General features: G+C 47.0%; 2 protein-coding genes across 2 annotated transcripts; one reads left to right on the top strand and one right to left on the bottom strand.

Annotated features, from left to right (window-relative positions):
- Positions 1-2,219: 2,219 nt before the first annotated feature.
- LOC135825679 (uncharacterized) lies at positions 2,220-6,039 on the bottom strand. Its single transcript, XM_065338300.1, has 2 exons — positions 4,484-6,039; positions 2,220-3,510 (listed from the first exon to the last, which is right to left on the bottom strand). Exons 1-2 carry the CDS (start codon positions 5,622-5,624, stop codon positions 3,482-3,484), a joined length of 1,170 nt encoding a protein of 389 aa, XP_065194372.1. The 5' UTR covers positions 5,625-6,039; the 3' UTR covers positions 2,220-3,481.
- A 6,996-nt stretch (positions 6,040-13,035) lies between these two features.
- Positions 13,036-16,899, top strand: LOC135826045 (zinc metalloproteinase-disintegrin-like protein H4 subunit A). The gene has a single exon (XM_065338686.1). The coding sequence runs from the start codon at positions 13,710-13,712 to the stop codon at positions 16,491-16,493; it is 2,784 nt and encodes a 927-aa protein (XP_065194758.1). The 5' UTR covers positions 13,036-13,709; the 3' UTR covers positions 16,494-16,899.
- Positions 16,900-17,188: the final 289 nt, after the last annotated feature.

Genomic DNA, 17,188 nt, shown 5'->3' on the forward strand with positions numbered 1-17,188 from the left:
GTCATTAGTGGCAGCCGATCACTACGTTGGCATCGTACAGTGAAACCTGTCTAAGACGACGCTCAAAGGACCTTCAAAACACGGTCTCTGTTACCAGGTGGTCTCCTTATCCAGGGTGATTTGGCTGGAAATAGCATCCTTGGGTCCTGGATGCAGTGGTCTTCTTTGACAGGTGGTCGCCTTATCCGAGTGGTCGCATTGACAGGTTTCACTGTCCATGTACATGATGTACAGTGTATGTACCAAAGGTGCTTGTGGGGTTATGTGGCTGTCAGGTTTATAACCAACGGAGAACGTTTTTGGCTCAAGAGGGCTAAAACTAAAAGGAGAGAATGTAGATGATAGTTCGGCGTCCGCTGATACACGGGACATTGGACACCACCTAACAATCGGGATTACGTCATTGACCAGCAGCTGCCAATGCTCTTTCATTGGTCAATGACTGGCTAGTGTGAGTAGTGGGATTGTTGGTGGCAATCATTATTTCCCCACACAAAGTCTCCCCAGGTCGCCGGTGGCTTAGCTGCGGGTCAATACAAGACTGTCAATTTGTGCTTGCTTTCCTTGTTTTCTGGTGATTTTCAAGGTTGCTCTCCAGAAGATGCTTGACATCCAACAACAGGATAAACCTCAGATCACGTGTTTGTACATGGTAAGCAACCTGTCGTGCTGTTGTTGCTACAGTACATGTATGTGTGGCAAAAGTGACTTTGAAGGTACTATACGTGTTTCCTGTTACACTGAATACGTGAGGTATGCATGTACTCGTTGATGCCATCCTTTGTACAGTGTACCAATGTGTCCACGAACACAACGTTGCAGCATATACATGTATGACGATAGCGATAGCGACCGTCTGGGGACTCCATGTAAGGGTACAGCAGCTCCATGTAAGGGTACAGCAGCTCCATGTAAGGGTACAGCAGCTCCATGTAAGGGTACAGCAGCTCCATGTAAGGGTACAGCACGGCAGTATTCTGCTACTAGTACATGAAGTAGCATGTCCCTGGCAAGATGGACGACAGCTAGCTAGGCCGGGACAGTGTACCCCTTCGCGAGCATGCATGCCATGCACTCTATGTTGACTGATGCGATGACCGTCGTCACTTCTGTGTTCCATTCTCGTCGTCAATCCGATCCTATGAAACACTTGTTCTCTGTCCACCCTGCACTCACTCGTAGCGCACACATCCGCAAACTCACTCATACGTGTACACCACTATTGAACACGTGAACACTGCCAGTGGGGGCCACCACAGCACAAAGAGGCCGACCCTGCACTCGTCACCTCCTTTTATCCCACACCGTGCTCCCTCGTACCCGTTCCCGGGTGGACAGAGAACACTACTTCTCTGCTAATTCTTATACTGTGACGTCAACCGCAGAGAAGTGACATAAAAATGACGCTGTGATTTTTTTAAATTTAATTTCGGCCAGTCGTGATTTCTTCAGTAGTAACCCGTTCCTATTCCCGTGTGGCTGACCATTCCATTTGTGACATTTTTGTCGCTCATATTCGAGTCATAATAATATAAGTCCATGTGCATTGCTATTGCAGTGACATCTGTGTTCCTATGGAACTACTGTAATACCTACTTGTCATTCGGCACTCGTACAGTAGTAAGGAACGTTTGCCTGTCACTGGAAATTGCCGATTTCCTGTGTAGTGTTACTCTTAGACGCTTTCCTCGCGGTGTGTTCCTCCAGTCAGACAGCTTGTTCTAAACTCTGCAGACTAGTTAGTCCCAGTGCAATGCTCACAATGTACTTTAGACGTTCGGTGATTCTCCGTTACCACCAGAGCGTAAAACATATGCATTGTTCGTGTACTATAGTTATGGCTGGTAACACTACTAACCACTTTAGTATTACATGTACCAGCAGTGGTGTACATGACTTTAGAAGGTCTTCCAGTGGTGCTTGTCACCTCTCATTAGTTACACGTTGACAACACCGCCAGTTCCGCGTGGAGATGAGAGTGCTAGCCACAGAACTGTGTCCACGCCACGCGTAAATACAATGGGCCCTGAATGTGGAGCGTTATTCTTACACATTGTAGTTTGCCTGTGTGCGCGTGACCTGCATCTTCATGATGACTGTATAACTGACATGTACGGCCAACGACCATGCATGCACAGTGACTAGTGTGTCCTGTGTTGACTGCCAGGAACGCCACCCCTTCACAGTACAGTATGCAATACAGAAACACAGGATATGGCTGACTTTTCCACTAGAAATTTGAAGTGAAAAGAGCAGGTTAATTAATACCGGTGTAATTATATCGCTATTCCAGGCTAACGCTGTGCGAATGAAACTCACCGTGGATCGACGTAGAGATCTGGCCAACTTGAAACAGCCATCCGCATGAGCAATGCAACGGGGTACATGTATAGATTTATGGCAAACATGTAGCTGCTTAGTAGTGTTTCTATCTAAGGATACTAGTGCAGTAGTGGTGCGATGAATTTCACCCTCGTACATGTACATGTACCTTTGGTGGGATTTAACCATTAATGCGACCGCTACCTGCCCGGAGATTGAGTGTCTGATGTACATAATACATGTACGTGTGCACTCTCTCTTTGCAATGCCATTAATAGCAATGGGCATTATGCTTCTCAAGTATAAGCTGGCTGACAACTGTCAGCTACAGATGCACATGCATTTGATACTGATAGTGATAATAATTATGATTGGTATGATTCGCAACCTTTCCGATGGCATTCTGATACCGCTCCCTGACATTCGAGGCAAGAGTAGTAACAGGTCACATGATAGCGTGTGTCTTGGACAACTCAATTAATTGAGTACTTCATCTGTGGGTGCCAGGTATATTATGCTTACAAAGCATGTTGGGTGGTGGTGGAGATAGGGAACGTGCTAGGCTTTTCCCAGGGTAGTGTGTTTAGCAATGTAGCGAAGTATAAGTACACTGAACATTATAATGATTGCCAGTAGCAGAAATCAATCAGGGCTTAAACAATACACTGTCATATCTACTGTAGTACACAGTTCTCCGTCCAAATTCCTAATTTCATCAGTCTGTTCGAGGAGGTTTGGCATCAACAGCATCAATCTCAAACTGATCTCCTAGTTTTTTTTCCGGACCAATGTAAACTTCTCTGTCGGCAAATGAAGTCACTTGGTCATAGACCTGTTGCAGTGTCTCTGTGTACGTGTTAATGGCGATGAAGGGCAGGATTGTACCCAGTCCCGTGGCTCAGTATGTTATCAACAGCCACAGAGCTAGAGATAGCCAATCATGGCATAGTTAGGGGTACCAGGTACATGCACATCACTCCAGGTCTGCGCCGCCCGCCATACATGTACATGTATGTCGGGAACTTCTGGGCCTCGTTCCCTTGGGTTGCTTCTTCCTGGGTTGAGAACATGGAAATTCATGTGGCTGAATGCCACGAAACGTGCCTGTCCAATGGGAACTGAGGCTATCAGTATTCCTGTACAGCGGTAGCTGAAGCTACTACAGGAGTGTATGCGGCGGAAGAACACCTGGAGTGATAACAGATATAAATGTCCATTGAGAGAGAGAGAGAGAGAGAGAGAGAGAGAGAGAGAGAGAGAGAGAGAGAGAGAGAGAGAGAGAGAGAGAGAGAGAGAGAGAGAGAGAGAGAGAGAGAGAGAGAGAGAGAGAGAGAGAGAGAGAGAGAGAGAGAGAGAGAGAGAGAGAGAGAGAGAGAGAGAGAGAGAGAGAAAGAGAGAGAAAGAGAGAGAAAGAGAGAGAGAGAGAGAGAGAGAGAGAGAGAGAGAGAGAGAGAGAGAGAGAGAGAGAGAGAGAGAGAGAAACAGAGAAAGTGAAGGACAGCTCTGGCCGAATACTCATGTAAATGTACATGTACATGCATTTTAGTAATGCAATATTGAATATTATACTGGTAGTGTCACCGTTAATAGTTCTCTCTGCGTACATGTACCAGTCACTGAGTGTGTATAGCTGTATTAACATAATCATTTTCTTTCACATGGCAAATCATGGCATTGTATTTGTATTGCACACCCCTCTGTTTGTCAGTGGGGGGGGGGAGTCCCTCTGGTACTTGTAGCATTGCATATGGATTGTAAAACCATTGTGTTTTCAAATGAACAGAGAGAGAAAGGAAACGCTGACTACCACACTGGCTGGCGAGAAGTAGAGGTGTATTACCAAAAGCTTACTTCAAGTACTAGAGTTTTAGGTCTCGCATCAGCAGCGCAGAAGCTCAGGTTCTCTACGAGTACATCCCTAATAGCATTAAAGATATCCTAAGGTTTATCCCGTGCATCGGGATAATAATTCGAGATGTTTTTCACCAGTTTACTTGTCAGTAATTCGCATGATGATGACCTACACCTTGAACAAGCATTGCGAGCGTCCTGAGCTTCCAACTCTCTCTCTCTCTCTACTTACATCACCCGTTGGGCGAAACACATGGATCTGTACCCCAATCATATTCATTGTACATCACATTACCCCGCTAACACGTACCTTTCACTGCCTCGCGCCACTCCGACACGCCACCGGCATAGTGATACGTCGCCACGGCAACGGGCAACGCCACCAGGATGCCAGCCAGGCCTTCACAGCTGACCTTCCAGGCCGGTCCGCGAATCCAGGACTTGATGATGAACTTGTCCTGCTCGTGGCTGAGGCGAGACATAGCAAGGGCTTCCATTCCCACCGGCAGATACGTTGAGACCAACATTCGTCCGGAGACGATCTTCGACACGTGACTCCAGTACAGGGACAGGAGTACGGATGGCCAGACGCAGAAGTTCGACATGAGTACAAGCATCCCCAGCACACAGTTAAACAGAACCGTGTGCAGTGTGTACAGGATGGTGGTTGAGGCTGGCGGCGCATCGCGATAGAACAGTCGCCTATCCTCAGGATCGTCCCTACTGGCGTACTGTATGATGATAGGCGTGTCGGAACACACTACGTACAGCACGGACGGCAGGTCGGAGAGCGTGGAGAGTATGGCCATTGATATCAGTGCCGCCTCGGGCCCTAACGCGAACAGCAGGCGCGATAGCAGGTACACGCGCCACGCCACCTCCACGCCGATGGATTCGATGACCGGGAAGAAGAAATCCAACACATATAACGCCCACTGGAGACCGGAGTAAAGGAAATGAATGAATCTGTACTTTGTGGTCAGGTAGCTATGTCGCTTCAATGCCGACTCTTTGTCCGAATTGGCACCTGTCTTCTTGTTCTCCGCTAAAGCAGCACTTTCCTCTGCTGGAGCTGATCGGGACAATGTGGGGTGAGGAGGCTCGGGTCTGGTGCCCCACCGGAAGAATCGGGCCAGGAAGTATGACCCGGGTGCCACCATCAGGACCAGAAGTGCCCCTATCAGTGTCCTGACCGCTAGGTTGTACCAGTCGGCAGGGACGAGTGCGTGACGCAGCACAGTGGAGTAGAAGGTCATTGGTCCAGGCATCATGATGCTGAAGAAGATGCTCCAGACAACGGGCGAGGTTCTGGAGAGTCGTTGCACGGTACTGGTCATGTGTCCCGCTCCGCAGATCCACAGCATCGGTGTTATGGGCATAACGAGAAGACTGATAACAAGCTGAACAGTCACAATGACCACCGCATCGTTATGCTCCGTAGATCCAGTCATTGTGCAGACAACCGAATGGTCTATACTGTACAAACACAAACTTCACTGATACTGAAGCTCTAGTGCAGTCCACGAGAAGCGCGATGGTCTGCAATCAATGAACCCTTTCACACACGTCAACCACCCAGTGGAACATCTCATTGACTGTCCAGGACAAGTGGTGGATACTCTCCCAATTCCAATTGGCCCTGGACTCTCTCTCTCTCTCTCTCTCTCTCTCTCTCTCTCTTTTCTGCTCGGGACTGCAAGTGACCAAGTCAGACTAGTAAGGTGAGAATCTCCATTGTGCCTATCTCGAGTCTCGGCCTGCCTCGGACTGAAATCGTTCCAGGAAAACCTACAGGATTACATGAATAATCTGAAAAAAATTGCACATCTGCGCAGTGTCTGACGACCAAGTCAGGTCCTATGCCAGGCAATGGTGGGTTTATCTAGTCTGCTCGCAGTGACCACACGTGTACTACTACTAGTACTACAGCAATCAAGAGTACTGTACCCCTTACTACACAATGAATGTCCTGGACTCAGTGACACTGCCATGTCGTGAGATTATCACAGAGTGCGCACTGCATGGCTGCTCTGCCATTCCGTGCTATATCGCCTGGCAGTGATCTTCATGCAGCTGGTGACAGTGGTGGAGCCGGGGCTCCGAGCACGGACAAGCCATGAATCAGTGATGGCGCAAAGACAAATGAGTCGGCGGACCTGCATCTCTTGTAGGTGGGTCGGGGGCTTGGCTGCCGGTCTTGCGAAATTCCGTCCAAGCCGATTCCTTCGTGCACTGCGTGTGGAGCCAGCGGCGCCATGGTACATACGAAATGAAGGCTTCGACGGGAGCAGACTGTATAGTGTGTGCATGCGCGGCCTATACTGCTATAGTCCCTGTACAGACTGTCAGTACTAGTAGTCGTGCAGTTCAAGTGCTCTGTAGACCGTAGTGCTACCTGGCCGGGAGTCCGGGACTGTCACTGGCGGTCTACACAGATCTAATATTAGTGAATGGGAGAGCTCCAGTGCTGCTGAAAAAACTACGATGTGGGAATTCCCAGATGTGAAAGACTACTACTAGTAGTAGTACCCAGCCCGAACTGGCAGAAGCCATGAATCCGTGCATTGCATCATGTACATGTACGTGTCTGGATTGGGGACGCATCATACACAAACACACTACAATTCAGACAGATGGTAGACAGGTGGCTTCGATTGGTATGGCATGGTGGTGGAACTCCGGTTACTAGTATAATTATTATTAGTAATGTTACTTTGTCTTCGCTATCACCAGCTCCATGCGACAATGATATCCGGGACATGGTAGTATTCAAAAGAAGTAAATTACTTTCTGCACCAACGTACCACTACCAGTGACTCCTAAGTGTGTTAATGTTGCGTGATATTTGCACATCCAAGAAGGATAATCTGCCGTTTTGTTCCGCTTCCGGCGTGAATCTCAACGCCGGATGGAGGCTATTCAGAGTTAGTAGAAAAGTCCCACAGACATCCTCATCCTCATCGTGACAGTACACATCGTCTACAAAACGACAGTACATAGAGGGCCACAATGATGGACTAATGGACGCTTCACAGAACCCTACAAATATATTAGCCAATACAGGACCAAGCGGCGAGCTCATGGCAACGCCATCTATTTGTTTATACATAACGTTGCCAAATGAAAACTCAACGCCAGATGTAACCATTAACATGAGTTTCACAAACTCCGTTTCGTTCATGGACGGCGGAGTAATGGACTTATTGTGGTACAGTGTTGTTGCGCAGATGTCAATGGTCTCCCGTAGTGGCACGTTAGTAAATAAGCTGACCACGTCATACGAACACATGAATCCGCTCGATTCAAAGTTTGCGTCCCTTAGCTTTTCCACAAACTCGAAAGTATCTTTGACGCAGTGGCTGTTGTAGAGGTTGAGTACCGGCTGTAGCATGGCACATAGCCACTTGGATGTTTTAAATTGCGACGATCCTGACATGCTCAGTATTGGTCGTAAGGGAATGTTCTTCTTGTGAATTTTTGGGAGCCCATACATTCGTGGTCTTGTTGATCCCGTCGGTGCCAGATGGTCGTACTCATAATAAGAAATTTGAAAGAGACAATAGGTATTTGCTAAGTTTAGTGTCGATGTTTTCTGTATGATCATATACATCGCACGGTCCGAGTCTGCAGAATTTCGTCTTGTCCTCCAAAATGACCATCATCTTGGTTTGGTAATCCTCCCTTGACATAACAACCGTTGCCCGACCCTTGTCAGGGCGGGAGATAATAATGTCCGAAGAGGCGAGATGACGGGACATTGGAGGAGACAACACCCAACGGAGCTAAGAATCGCACTTCGTCAATCAAGCAACATCTGTCAGCCCGTACCAATTGTCGTGAGTTGTACAGTGATAATGTGTTCTCAATATTGTCACGTGGTAGATGTGCGTTGCATCTGGCTGTGTTAGAAGCTTTGTATATCCGTAAGTTAGATCCTGAACTTTGCGTACAGAAAGAAAATGTGTTGTCGCTACAATTGTTTGGTGTTACTCCTCGTCGAGGTGTTAACAATGTAACTTAATTTGCTCACTATGTTCTTGTCACTATTATTATCAGTCACACCACCGGGACTCGAACCAGGGACCTTGCTATTCGCGAGTGTTGAGTTTCGGAGAGAAAAGAGCATTACGTGGCATGTGGCCTCAAATTTCCTAACATTATTATTATTTATAAAAGAGAAAAAGACATATGGATACGAGTTAAGAGTAACTCTCCATCACTGTAACATGATACTATATACAGTCAGAAAGTGCAATAACTATGTCTTTTTCTCTTTTACATTTATTTATGGCTCAACATCCGAGTTTCAAATTATTATTATTATTATTATTTTACAAGAAGTCGGAGGCGGATAATACTTTAATAACGAAGGTACGTGTGCGTGGTAGATGTGCGTTGCATCTGGCTGTGTTAGAAGCTTTGTATATCCGTAAGTTAGATCCTGAACTTTGCGTACAAAAAGAAAATGTGTTGTCGCTACAATTGTTTGGTGTTACTCCTCGTCGAGGTGTTAACAATGTAACTTAATTTGCTCACTATGTTCTTGTCGCTATTATTATGTCCTTCGAGTTTTGTGTCGTGCTGAACTTGATACTTTTTTTTTCACCTTGTCACGAGTGTTGTTATCTCATATCTTTACGCTATATAAGTTTTAGTCTTTCCAACTTGAGCCATTCCCTGTATAATCCTTGATGAGAAGGGACCGAAAACGTTCGGATACTTTGACAAGTGCCTTATTTTGACTGGATGTGTGTTTGCGTGGATACTTACGACCTAACACGTACCTTCATTATTATTATTATTATTATTATTATTATTACGAAGTAGTGGTTGCGACTTCGGCGATGATTTGTAAGAAAGGGTTTGCTCCCTACACCGGAGCTCGCGCTATTCCGCCGACGTTACTTGACACTTGACTGACTCACGACTGCCATCCAGAGCACACGAGAAGTCCATTGAACCTTCGACTCGGCAAACCTGCAAGAAAGCACCACTCCCTGCTCAATACACCCTTTCTTACAAATCATGGCCAAAGTAGCAACCACTACTTCGTACTGTTGTGCCCAGCGCGGGCTTGCGACTAGTTGGTTTGGAGGTGACAGCGTTGCGAATGACCGAGGGACCTCGACGTCTGTCTCACCGTCCAGGAGCGACACTGGCTCACGCTGCTATCTGGTGTTCACGAGGTGTTTGTCGCGCTGGAAACGGAGCGTCTCTGTAAGTTTGTATCCCTGGTGATGTTTGTGCCTGGAGAGCACTCTATAAGTGGTGCTCTTCAGGCACAATCTTCCTCAGCCTACTCAAGCTCAACTGATGAGGGGTGAATTCCCCGAAACACTGTGTATTGAGCAGGGAGTGGTGCTTTCTTGCAGGTTTGCCGAGTCGAAGGTTCGATGGACTTCTCGTGTGCTCTGGATGGCAGTCGTGAGTCAGTCAAGTGTCAAGTAACGTCGGCGGAATAGCGCGAGCTCCGGTGTGGGGAGCAAACCCTTTCTTACAAATCATCGCCGAAGTCGCAACCACTACTTCGTACTGTTGTGCCCAGCGCGGGCTTGCGACTAGTTGGTTTGGAGGTGGCAGCGTTGCGAATGACCGAGGGTCCTCGACGTCTGTCTCACCGTCCAGGAGCGACACTGACTCACGCTGCTATCTGGTGTTCACGAGGTGTTTGTCGCGCTGGAAACGGAGCGTCTCTGTAAGTTTGTATCCCTGGTGATGTTTGTGCTGGAGAGCAGTATATAAGTGGTGCTCTTCAGGCACAATCTTCCTCAGCCTACTCAAGCTCAACTGATGAGGGGTGAATTCCCCGAAACACTGTGTATTGAGCAGGGAGTGGTGCTTTCTTGCAGGTTTGCCGAGTCGAAGGTTCGATGGACTTCTCGTGTGCCCTGGATGGCAGTCGTGAGTCAGTCAAGTAACGTCGGCGGAATAGCGCGAGCTCCGGTGTGGGGAGCAAACCCTTTATTATTATTATTTGGAAAGGATTGGGAGAACTTCAAATTCAAAGGATCAGTCGGGGAAGTGAACTGCCTGAAAAGAGAAAAAAACGCCAGACCCACCAGGACTCGAACCTGGGACCCTGCTTGTCATGAGCAATGCTCTAACCACTGAGCTATGGGACCAGGCTGAACCTAGAAGGCGCTGACAAGTTTTTCACTCCAAAGGAATGAATTTGAAGTTCTCCCAATCCTTTCCAAATTTAATCACTTTCTTTCACCTCTGGTAGTTTCCAGAAACTGACCGTGGTTGGTCCCCTGGGGGAGGGAAAAAGACCCAAGTGCCATCAGTATGTGTGGCACGTGTTGCGAGCTGCCTTTGGAGTGAAAACCTTGTCAGCGCCTTCTAGGTTCAGCCTGGTCCCATAGCTCAGTGGTTAGAGCTTTGCTCATGACAAGCAGGGTCCCAGGTTCGAGTCCTGGTGGGTCTGGCGTTTTTTTCTCTTTTCAGGCAGTTCACTTCCCCGACTGATCCTTTGAATTTGAAGTTCTCCCAATCCTTTCCAAATTATTATTATTAATTTATTATTATTTAAATAATCGACGTGGAGACTTGGACTTTTCTGGCCTCAAATGTGGCAAGGAGTAATTGCACGGGTCACACAATGCAGGATGTACTGTTGTTTTCACGATATCTACAACTATGTGAGAGAGATACCAAAAAGTTAGGGTGCCAGTTTCCAATGAATGGACTGTAGAGAGGAACATAAAGAACAGTTTTTGGTGTACTGATTTCGGTCGTTGTTGTGTCTGACTCTATTCCCAATATCTAATTCTGTGGTTGGTTTTCCAACTCATTGGGTTTTGTAGTTTCCATCATGAGTTTGATTCCATCGTGAGTTTGATTCCATCGTGAGTTTTGATTCTATTTGCTATTTTTCGTTCCATTTTTGAGCTCATATTTTATTTTCCTGATTTCTTCTCCAGTGTATGTTGTATTGCATTTTAATACATTGTGTTAATTTTTAATCGACGTGGAGACAACAATTTTAGAATAGCAATAAGGATAACAAATTCTGCAGTCATCGCCACACTACAACGAAGTCATGAAAGTTTACCAGAATTAATTTTCTTGTCACATTCATCAGTGGAAAGTCGTGACTGAAGAGTAACCATGCTGAACAATGATTAAAATAAACATTCAATGATGTGTTACGAGAACAAAATACAGTGCCAAAATAGAATGAGGGAATGCGAGACAATAGAAGTGAAGTGAGAGCTAAGTGCAACGGCGGGTGAGAAACTAATTATAACGCTAAAACTGTGTAGTGAGACAAACAATCATGCTGTGCACCTACGAAAACAATTTTAACGCAACTACATGTTTCTTCTGCTTACAAAGATCAGGCTTATGCAAACGAATACAAACAGCCTCAAGTACTTTCAACTGACTAGCATACCGTGCACGACAAAGTACAGAAAAACTAAAATCATCTTACACCTGCAGACACTTAGGGTGAGACAACAAGTGAAGAAAAACGGCAGACTTCTTACGATCACAATCACCATCTGATTCCTCGTCTCCAACAACCGCAACCTCGTCCACCGTCTCATCTTCCAACTCGTCCTCAGTGTCGTCCTCCGTGTCATTCTCCTCATCAACACCGATCGGTCCCAGGCTCGCTTCATGTTGTTTAACCTCTGTTCGTTGACTCCTTCTTTGATCTTGATGGTAAATTGTTACCATTGTTGTTGTTGTTGTTGTTGTTGTTGTTGTTGTTGTTGTTGTTGTTGTTGTTCCTGTTGTTGTTAAATCTTGTGTTCCCAGTGTCCTCGCCGGTGCTTGACCTCCAATACTGTAATAATTCATTGAATAATTAGCCGTTGATCGTCTAGGTCTTTGAATGTTGATCGTGTTACTTTCTTTGTTGAATTCCGTTCCCTTCCGCCTTCTTTGTCTCACCCTAAGTGTCTGCAGGTGTATGATGATTTTAGTTTTTCTGTTCTTTGTCGTGCACGGTATGCTAGTCAGTTGAAAGTCAGTTGTTGCTGTTGCTGTTGTTGTTGTTGTTGTTGTTGTTGTGGTTGTTGTTGTTGTTGTTGCTGTTGCTGTTGCTGTTGCTGCTGCTGCTGAGCATATCCCAGTACTCCCACACACCATCCATGAAGTCTGTGCATGTGACAACACCTTAGTAGTTTTCATGTTCAGTTACATGTTGTTGTTGTTGTTGTTGTTGTTGTTGTTGTTGTTGTTGTTGTTGTTGTTGTTGTTGTTGTTGTTGTTGTTGCTGTTGTTGTTGCTGTTGCTGTTGCTGCTGCTGCTGCTGTTGTTGTTGTTGTTGTTGTTGTTGTTGTTGTTGTTCTCTTCCATTCTATGCAGGCATGTAGGCATGTTCATGCAGGCATGTGCAATTTCATAACAAAAGAAAACAAATTAACAACTTTAATAGGTTCCCTACTGTCGCTGCAATGCAGTGCTCCTTGCACAACAACGTACTACTGAGCAGTATGCACACTGGGAGTAGGCGGATTGACGAGTGTCATGCTGAGGCCATCATTAATCAGAGACCAATACACGATGTCGGATGATGCCAAGGAGCCTTCGCCCACAGACCAGTACTTTAATGCTGGTCTGTGGGCGAACGCTCATTGACCGGATGTGAACATTTAAAATTCGCATCCGACTCTCTGTAGATGTCCTCGGCCATCAGCAGATGCCAGTTGTCATCTAGTCTTACGTTTGTATTATCTTGTCTGATGAACGCAGTAGCGTGCAGCTCGGAGTTCCAACACCACATGACTGTACAGATACCCACTGAGTGGATGTCTAAACACAGGACTGAGCAGCCATCCACTCACGGGCACTGAAAACAGCCAGCAGTGACTTGAACGTCCTGCTTTGCGGGTCCAAAGTAGCTACGGAAGGAATAAGTAAACTTTAGAACACTGATGTGCGCTGTGCGTGCTCTAAGCTTGCAGTAAGTTACACCGTGGTCACGAATACGGGACTGCCGGGCAGGAGAGGAAGTAGAACAGGGACTTCCTACTGTTTAGATAAGCTCGGATCTTGTAACCACTGACAGCGATGTGATAGTGATGCAAGCCAGCGGTCAGAAACGTTGAATGGTTTACTGTGGGTTGTCTGTTCGCTAACGTCCAAGTCCGGTAGGTCTACCACAAGCGCCTGCCTTGTTTCCAAAGGTAGACAACCTGAGCAGGCATGCCGTAACCACGAACAGCTCAATAATGCCCAAACCCGATTTGGATGCTACTTGCCGCAGGATCACAGTCAGCAGCAGTGGAGCTCATACAAGTTTCCCAGTGTAGCTACCATCACCTGTAAGTAGCGGTAGACTGTAGAATTTGCAAAGGCAATTCCATTCTCAACTATGTTACTTTATAGGTGGTGCACAAAATTGGCAACTCTCCTATTTTTGATCATCTTGTTACTACTGCGGTACAATATTTGAAACCCCCAGTGTGGGAGCACCCTAGCACCCTGTTGCTGAGGTGGCTTTACTTGCCTGAGATGGTTGGATACCGGGAAGAGTAGAAAGTGAACTACGAATACATATAGAGTGTACAGGTTGCCAGTCGGCAATGGCAGCGTCTAGTCAGCAAAACTCTAGTTCGAAGTTTGCTCGTGTCCTTGCAATCATCACGCTCATATTGATGCTTAGTCGGAGCTGTGTTCACGTGGATGCGGAGAGCAGGGGCAGCAGCCATGCTGATATAACTGTCGAGGCTCGAGAACGTATCAGCAAGATGACGGATGAGTATGAAGTAGTGCATATCGACATGACACAACACCTTAGTGATGTTGAGCATGTCAGCAATCGTGGCAAGAGAGATGCCACAGCACAAGGACAACATGATGATCAGTCTAGCAGTGAGCATGTACATGTACACCATCCGCCAACCAGCAGCTTCCAAATACGGGCATTTGGAAAGACAGTGACATTAGATCTGAAGCAGAACACTGAGCTGATTCCTGCTTCGTTTAAAGTCTTCACATTCAATTCAATCGATGAGAGTCCTGTGATTACTCGTGGAGCAGTCAACTGTTATTACCATGGGACAGTGCGTGGCTTGCAGAACGTCAGTCATGCTCAGTCCACCCTTCACAAACACAGGAAACGGCAGCAAAGTAGTACTGATGCCAGTGAAGAGAGCAGCGCCACTGTGATATCTACATACGCCGCAGTGAGCACATGCAATGGTTTGAGTGGATCATTTGGTTTTGAACAGTATGCTGGCCATGGAGATGAGGATCCAGCCACAGCTAGCAGCAGCAACAGCAGTAGCAATGAGCAAGGTAAAGCGTACTCTGAAAGATATATGATTGAACCGCTGGTCAGCCAGACATCTAAACCTGGTACGTATCCACACGCCGTCTTCAAAGAATCCACATACAAGATGAGCAAAGACGATCCGTTGAAAGGAGGGTGTGCGACACACTGGAATATATCGGCTACAAAGAACACCAGCAGAGGAACTGCAGGTGAGAAGCAGCGGTGGGATTTTCCTGTTGACGGGTTGGCTGGTTTAGCTTCAGCAGCACGCAAACGTGTGAAGAGGAGTAGCAGTATAGGAGGAGGACGAGATCCAACAGTGTATGTAGAACTTGCTGTTGCTTCTGATTACTCATATACTAAAGCAAATGGTGGTCTTAGTCAAGATGGCTCCAAAAACCTTTTTACATCAACGCTGAAGCTTGTAAACCAGGCCGATGGTCTTTTCCAGGAGCTTAATGTCCGTATTATCCTTGTAACTATCTTCATATTTACTCAGTCACCTGGTCCTTTGAATTTGGATGGAGATTCAGGGACTAACAATCTCCGTAAAGTGCATCAATTTTCAGCACAATACCTCCAGCCAATTGTTCACTATGACATGATTCATTTTTTCAGCGCTCAGCAGCTGACATCTCCTGGAATTGCCCAGCTACCTTCTCCCGGTTATATTTGCCCAGGAGTGCGCAACAGCTACCGCCTTGTTGGTTTGGAAGGAGTGGGAAAGGGTGCTATAAACCAATACTTGCTTTCGCATGAAATTGGCCACAATTTGGGATTTCAACATGTTTTCCCGCCGTGCGCTTGTAACAAGCCTGGCTGTAGAACTGGCATTATGTCTCCAGGTTCCGGTTCAGCATGGTCAAACTGCACAATCGCTTGGTTTAACCAACAGCGATCAGATCCAAGCAGGAAGTGTTTTCTGAACATGCCCGCACCAGCGCTCTCCAAAGTGGTGTGTGGAAATGGCATTGTGGAGCCAGGCGAAGACTGCGATTGCGGCCTGCGCCAGTACTGCAAGGATGCCTGCTGCAACGCAACAACATGCCGTTACACACCCGGTTCCCAGTGTAGTCTAGGTGAATGCTGTAGTAACTGTACTATCCTGCCAGCTGGCACATTCTGCAGGCCGGCCAAAGACCAATGCGACCTGCCAGACTACTGTGATGGAAGACAAGAAAGGTGTTCAGCAGATGATTTCACGCAGTCCGGGCTATACTGTGAGGCAGCAGGTCAGCCTGGCACTTGCCAGCAGGGCTCGTGCACGAACATTGATACGCAATGCCAGAAAACGTTCTTCTCTACAGCTGTTCTCTCCGCAAGCTGCTTCGCCAGCTACAATGTACGTGGCTTGGGCGGTCACAACTGTGGTTTCAATAGCAGAAAGGAACCTATTCCTTGCAAGCCAGAGAATGCTTGGTGTGGTACTCTCGTGTGCGGCATTGAAAAACCTCACTCAAGGTGCGTGACACGGCGACTTGGTGAAGGTGAGGCTCGCACGTTGTACGTGGATAATGGCAGCCCGTGTGGCAATGGTTTAGCCTGCTGGAACAAGGAATGTGTGAACACCTCCATACTGCAGTCTGGTGCTTGGAGGTGTCCTCAAGCTAATGGACTCGGCTGCTCTGGTAATGGCGTATGCACACACAAGAACGTGTGTCGCTGTGAAATTGGCTGGCAAGGCACTAACTGCAATCGTCAAGCCGGTACACTAGACGCAGGCCTATCAGGTGGCAGTATTGCTGGACTTGTTATCGGTCTGATACTCGCACCACTGTTGTGCGCCGCCTTTATTGCACTTTATCTCAAGCGGAAGCAAAATGTGGCCATCGCTCAAGCAATACCACGACCTTCACACGACCGTCATCTGGGCATCGCCTCCGAAGAGAGAACCAGAGACCAACCAGGCGCTACAGACAGTCATCGTGAAGAGCCCATGGGGAAATCAGTGACCTCTGCAAATCCGTGTATACCTGACTCTGGGCCAAACATCATGCGCCAGGCACCTGGTCGACCAAGTCAACCACCAACCAGGCCTGCTCGGCCATCTGCACCCGCTGCATACATGTATACAAATGACTATGTAAATTAGCCCATCTGCACCTCCTACATAATTATAAGGAAATCTATGGTAAGGTTGTGTAGCACAATCTCTCTTTTTCTTCTTTTCGCCTCCTTCACAAAGAACTGATGATTTCTCCCTTTTTTACTTTCGCCCTTTGTGTTGAGAACTTGAGACCTTTATCGTGTTTATGGAACAGACGCAATGTTGCTTGGTTCTCCCTAACGCCACATTCAGTATCTGTAGCGGCACATGTATGTAATGTACATCTTAATGTCTTGGATGATTTACCTATCGATTCACTCATCTGAGTGAGGCTGTTTGATATTGCTCACACCCAGGTGCGTCACATTCATTTTTGCTCGTTTTCCACTGCAACAAACATCCTCCTAGTCATAGTGCACTTAAAGGGGAAGTTAAGGCAAAAATTAAAATTTCACCAGTTGTAGTCTTCGGGGTGCTGAGTCGAATGGTCGTGGTCCGAGGAAGCTGAGACGCTCCCTTCCTACTTGAATCCCAATCGAACTCGCGCACTTCCACCGAAACTGGGTGACTGCGCCCTACGAGATGGGGATTTGTATGCAAAATGTCACTAAAAGCGCCATTTCGTTCTTATAAAAGCACGGATGACCGCGATTGACCCATATGTTGTAGTCTTTTGGACGCTGAGTCGACTGGTTTTGGTCCGAAAAGGCTGCGATGCAGGGTTCCGCCTTTATTCCCAA

This window comes from Sycon ciliatum, chromosome 10 (genome assembly GCF_964019385.1).
Source record: "Sycon ciliatum chromosome 10, ocSycCili1.1, whole genome shotgun sequence".
In the NCBI taxonomy this organism is placed as follows: Eukaryota; Metazoa; Porifera; class Calcarea; order Leucosolenida; family Sycettidae; genus Sycon; species Sycon ciliatum.

Excerpts from the sequence above, each read along its gene's own strand:
- LOC135825679 (XM_065338300.1), bottom strand. The coding sequence starts at position 5,624 with ATGACTGGATCTACGGAGCATAACGATGCGGTGGTCATTGTGACTGTT. Across the intron at positions 3,511-4,483 it reads GTGGCGCGAGGCAGTGAAAG|GTGTTCTTCCGCCGCATACA; the intron begins GTACGTGTTAGC and ends TTATCACTCCAG.
- LOC135826045 (XM_065338686.1), top strand. The coding sequence starts at position 13,710 with ATGGCAGCGTCTAGTCAGCAAAACTCTAGTTCGAAGTTTGCTCGTGTC.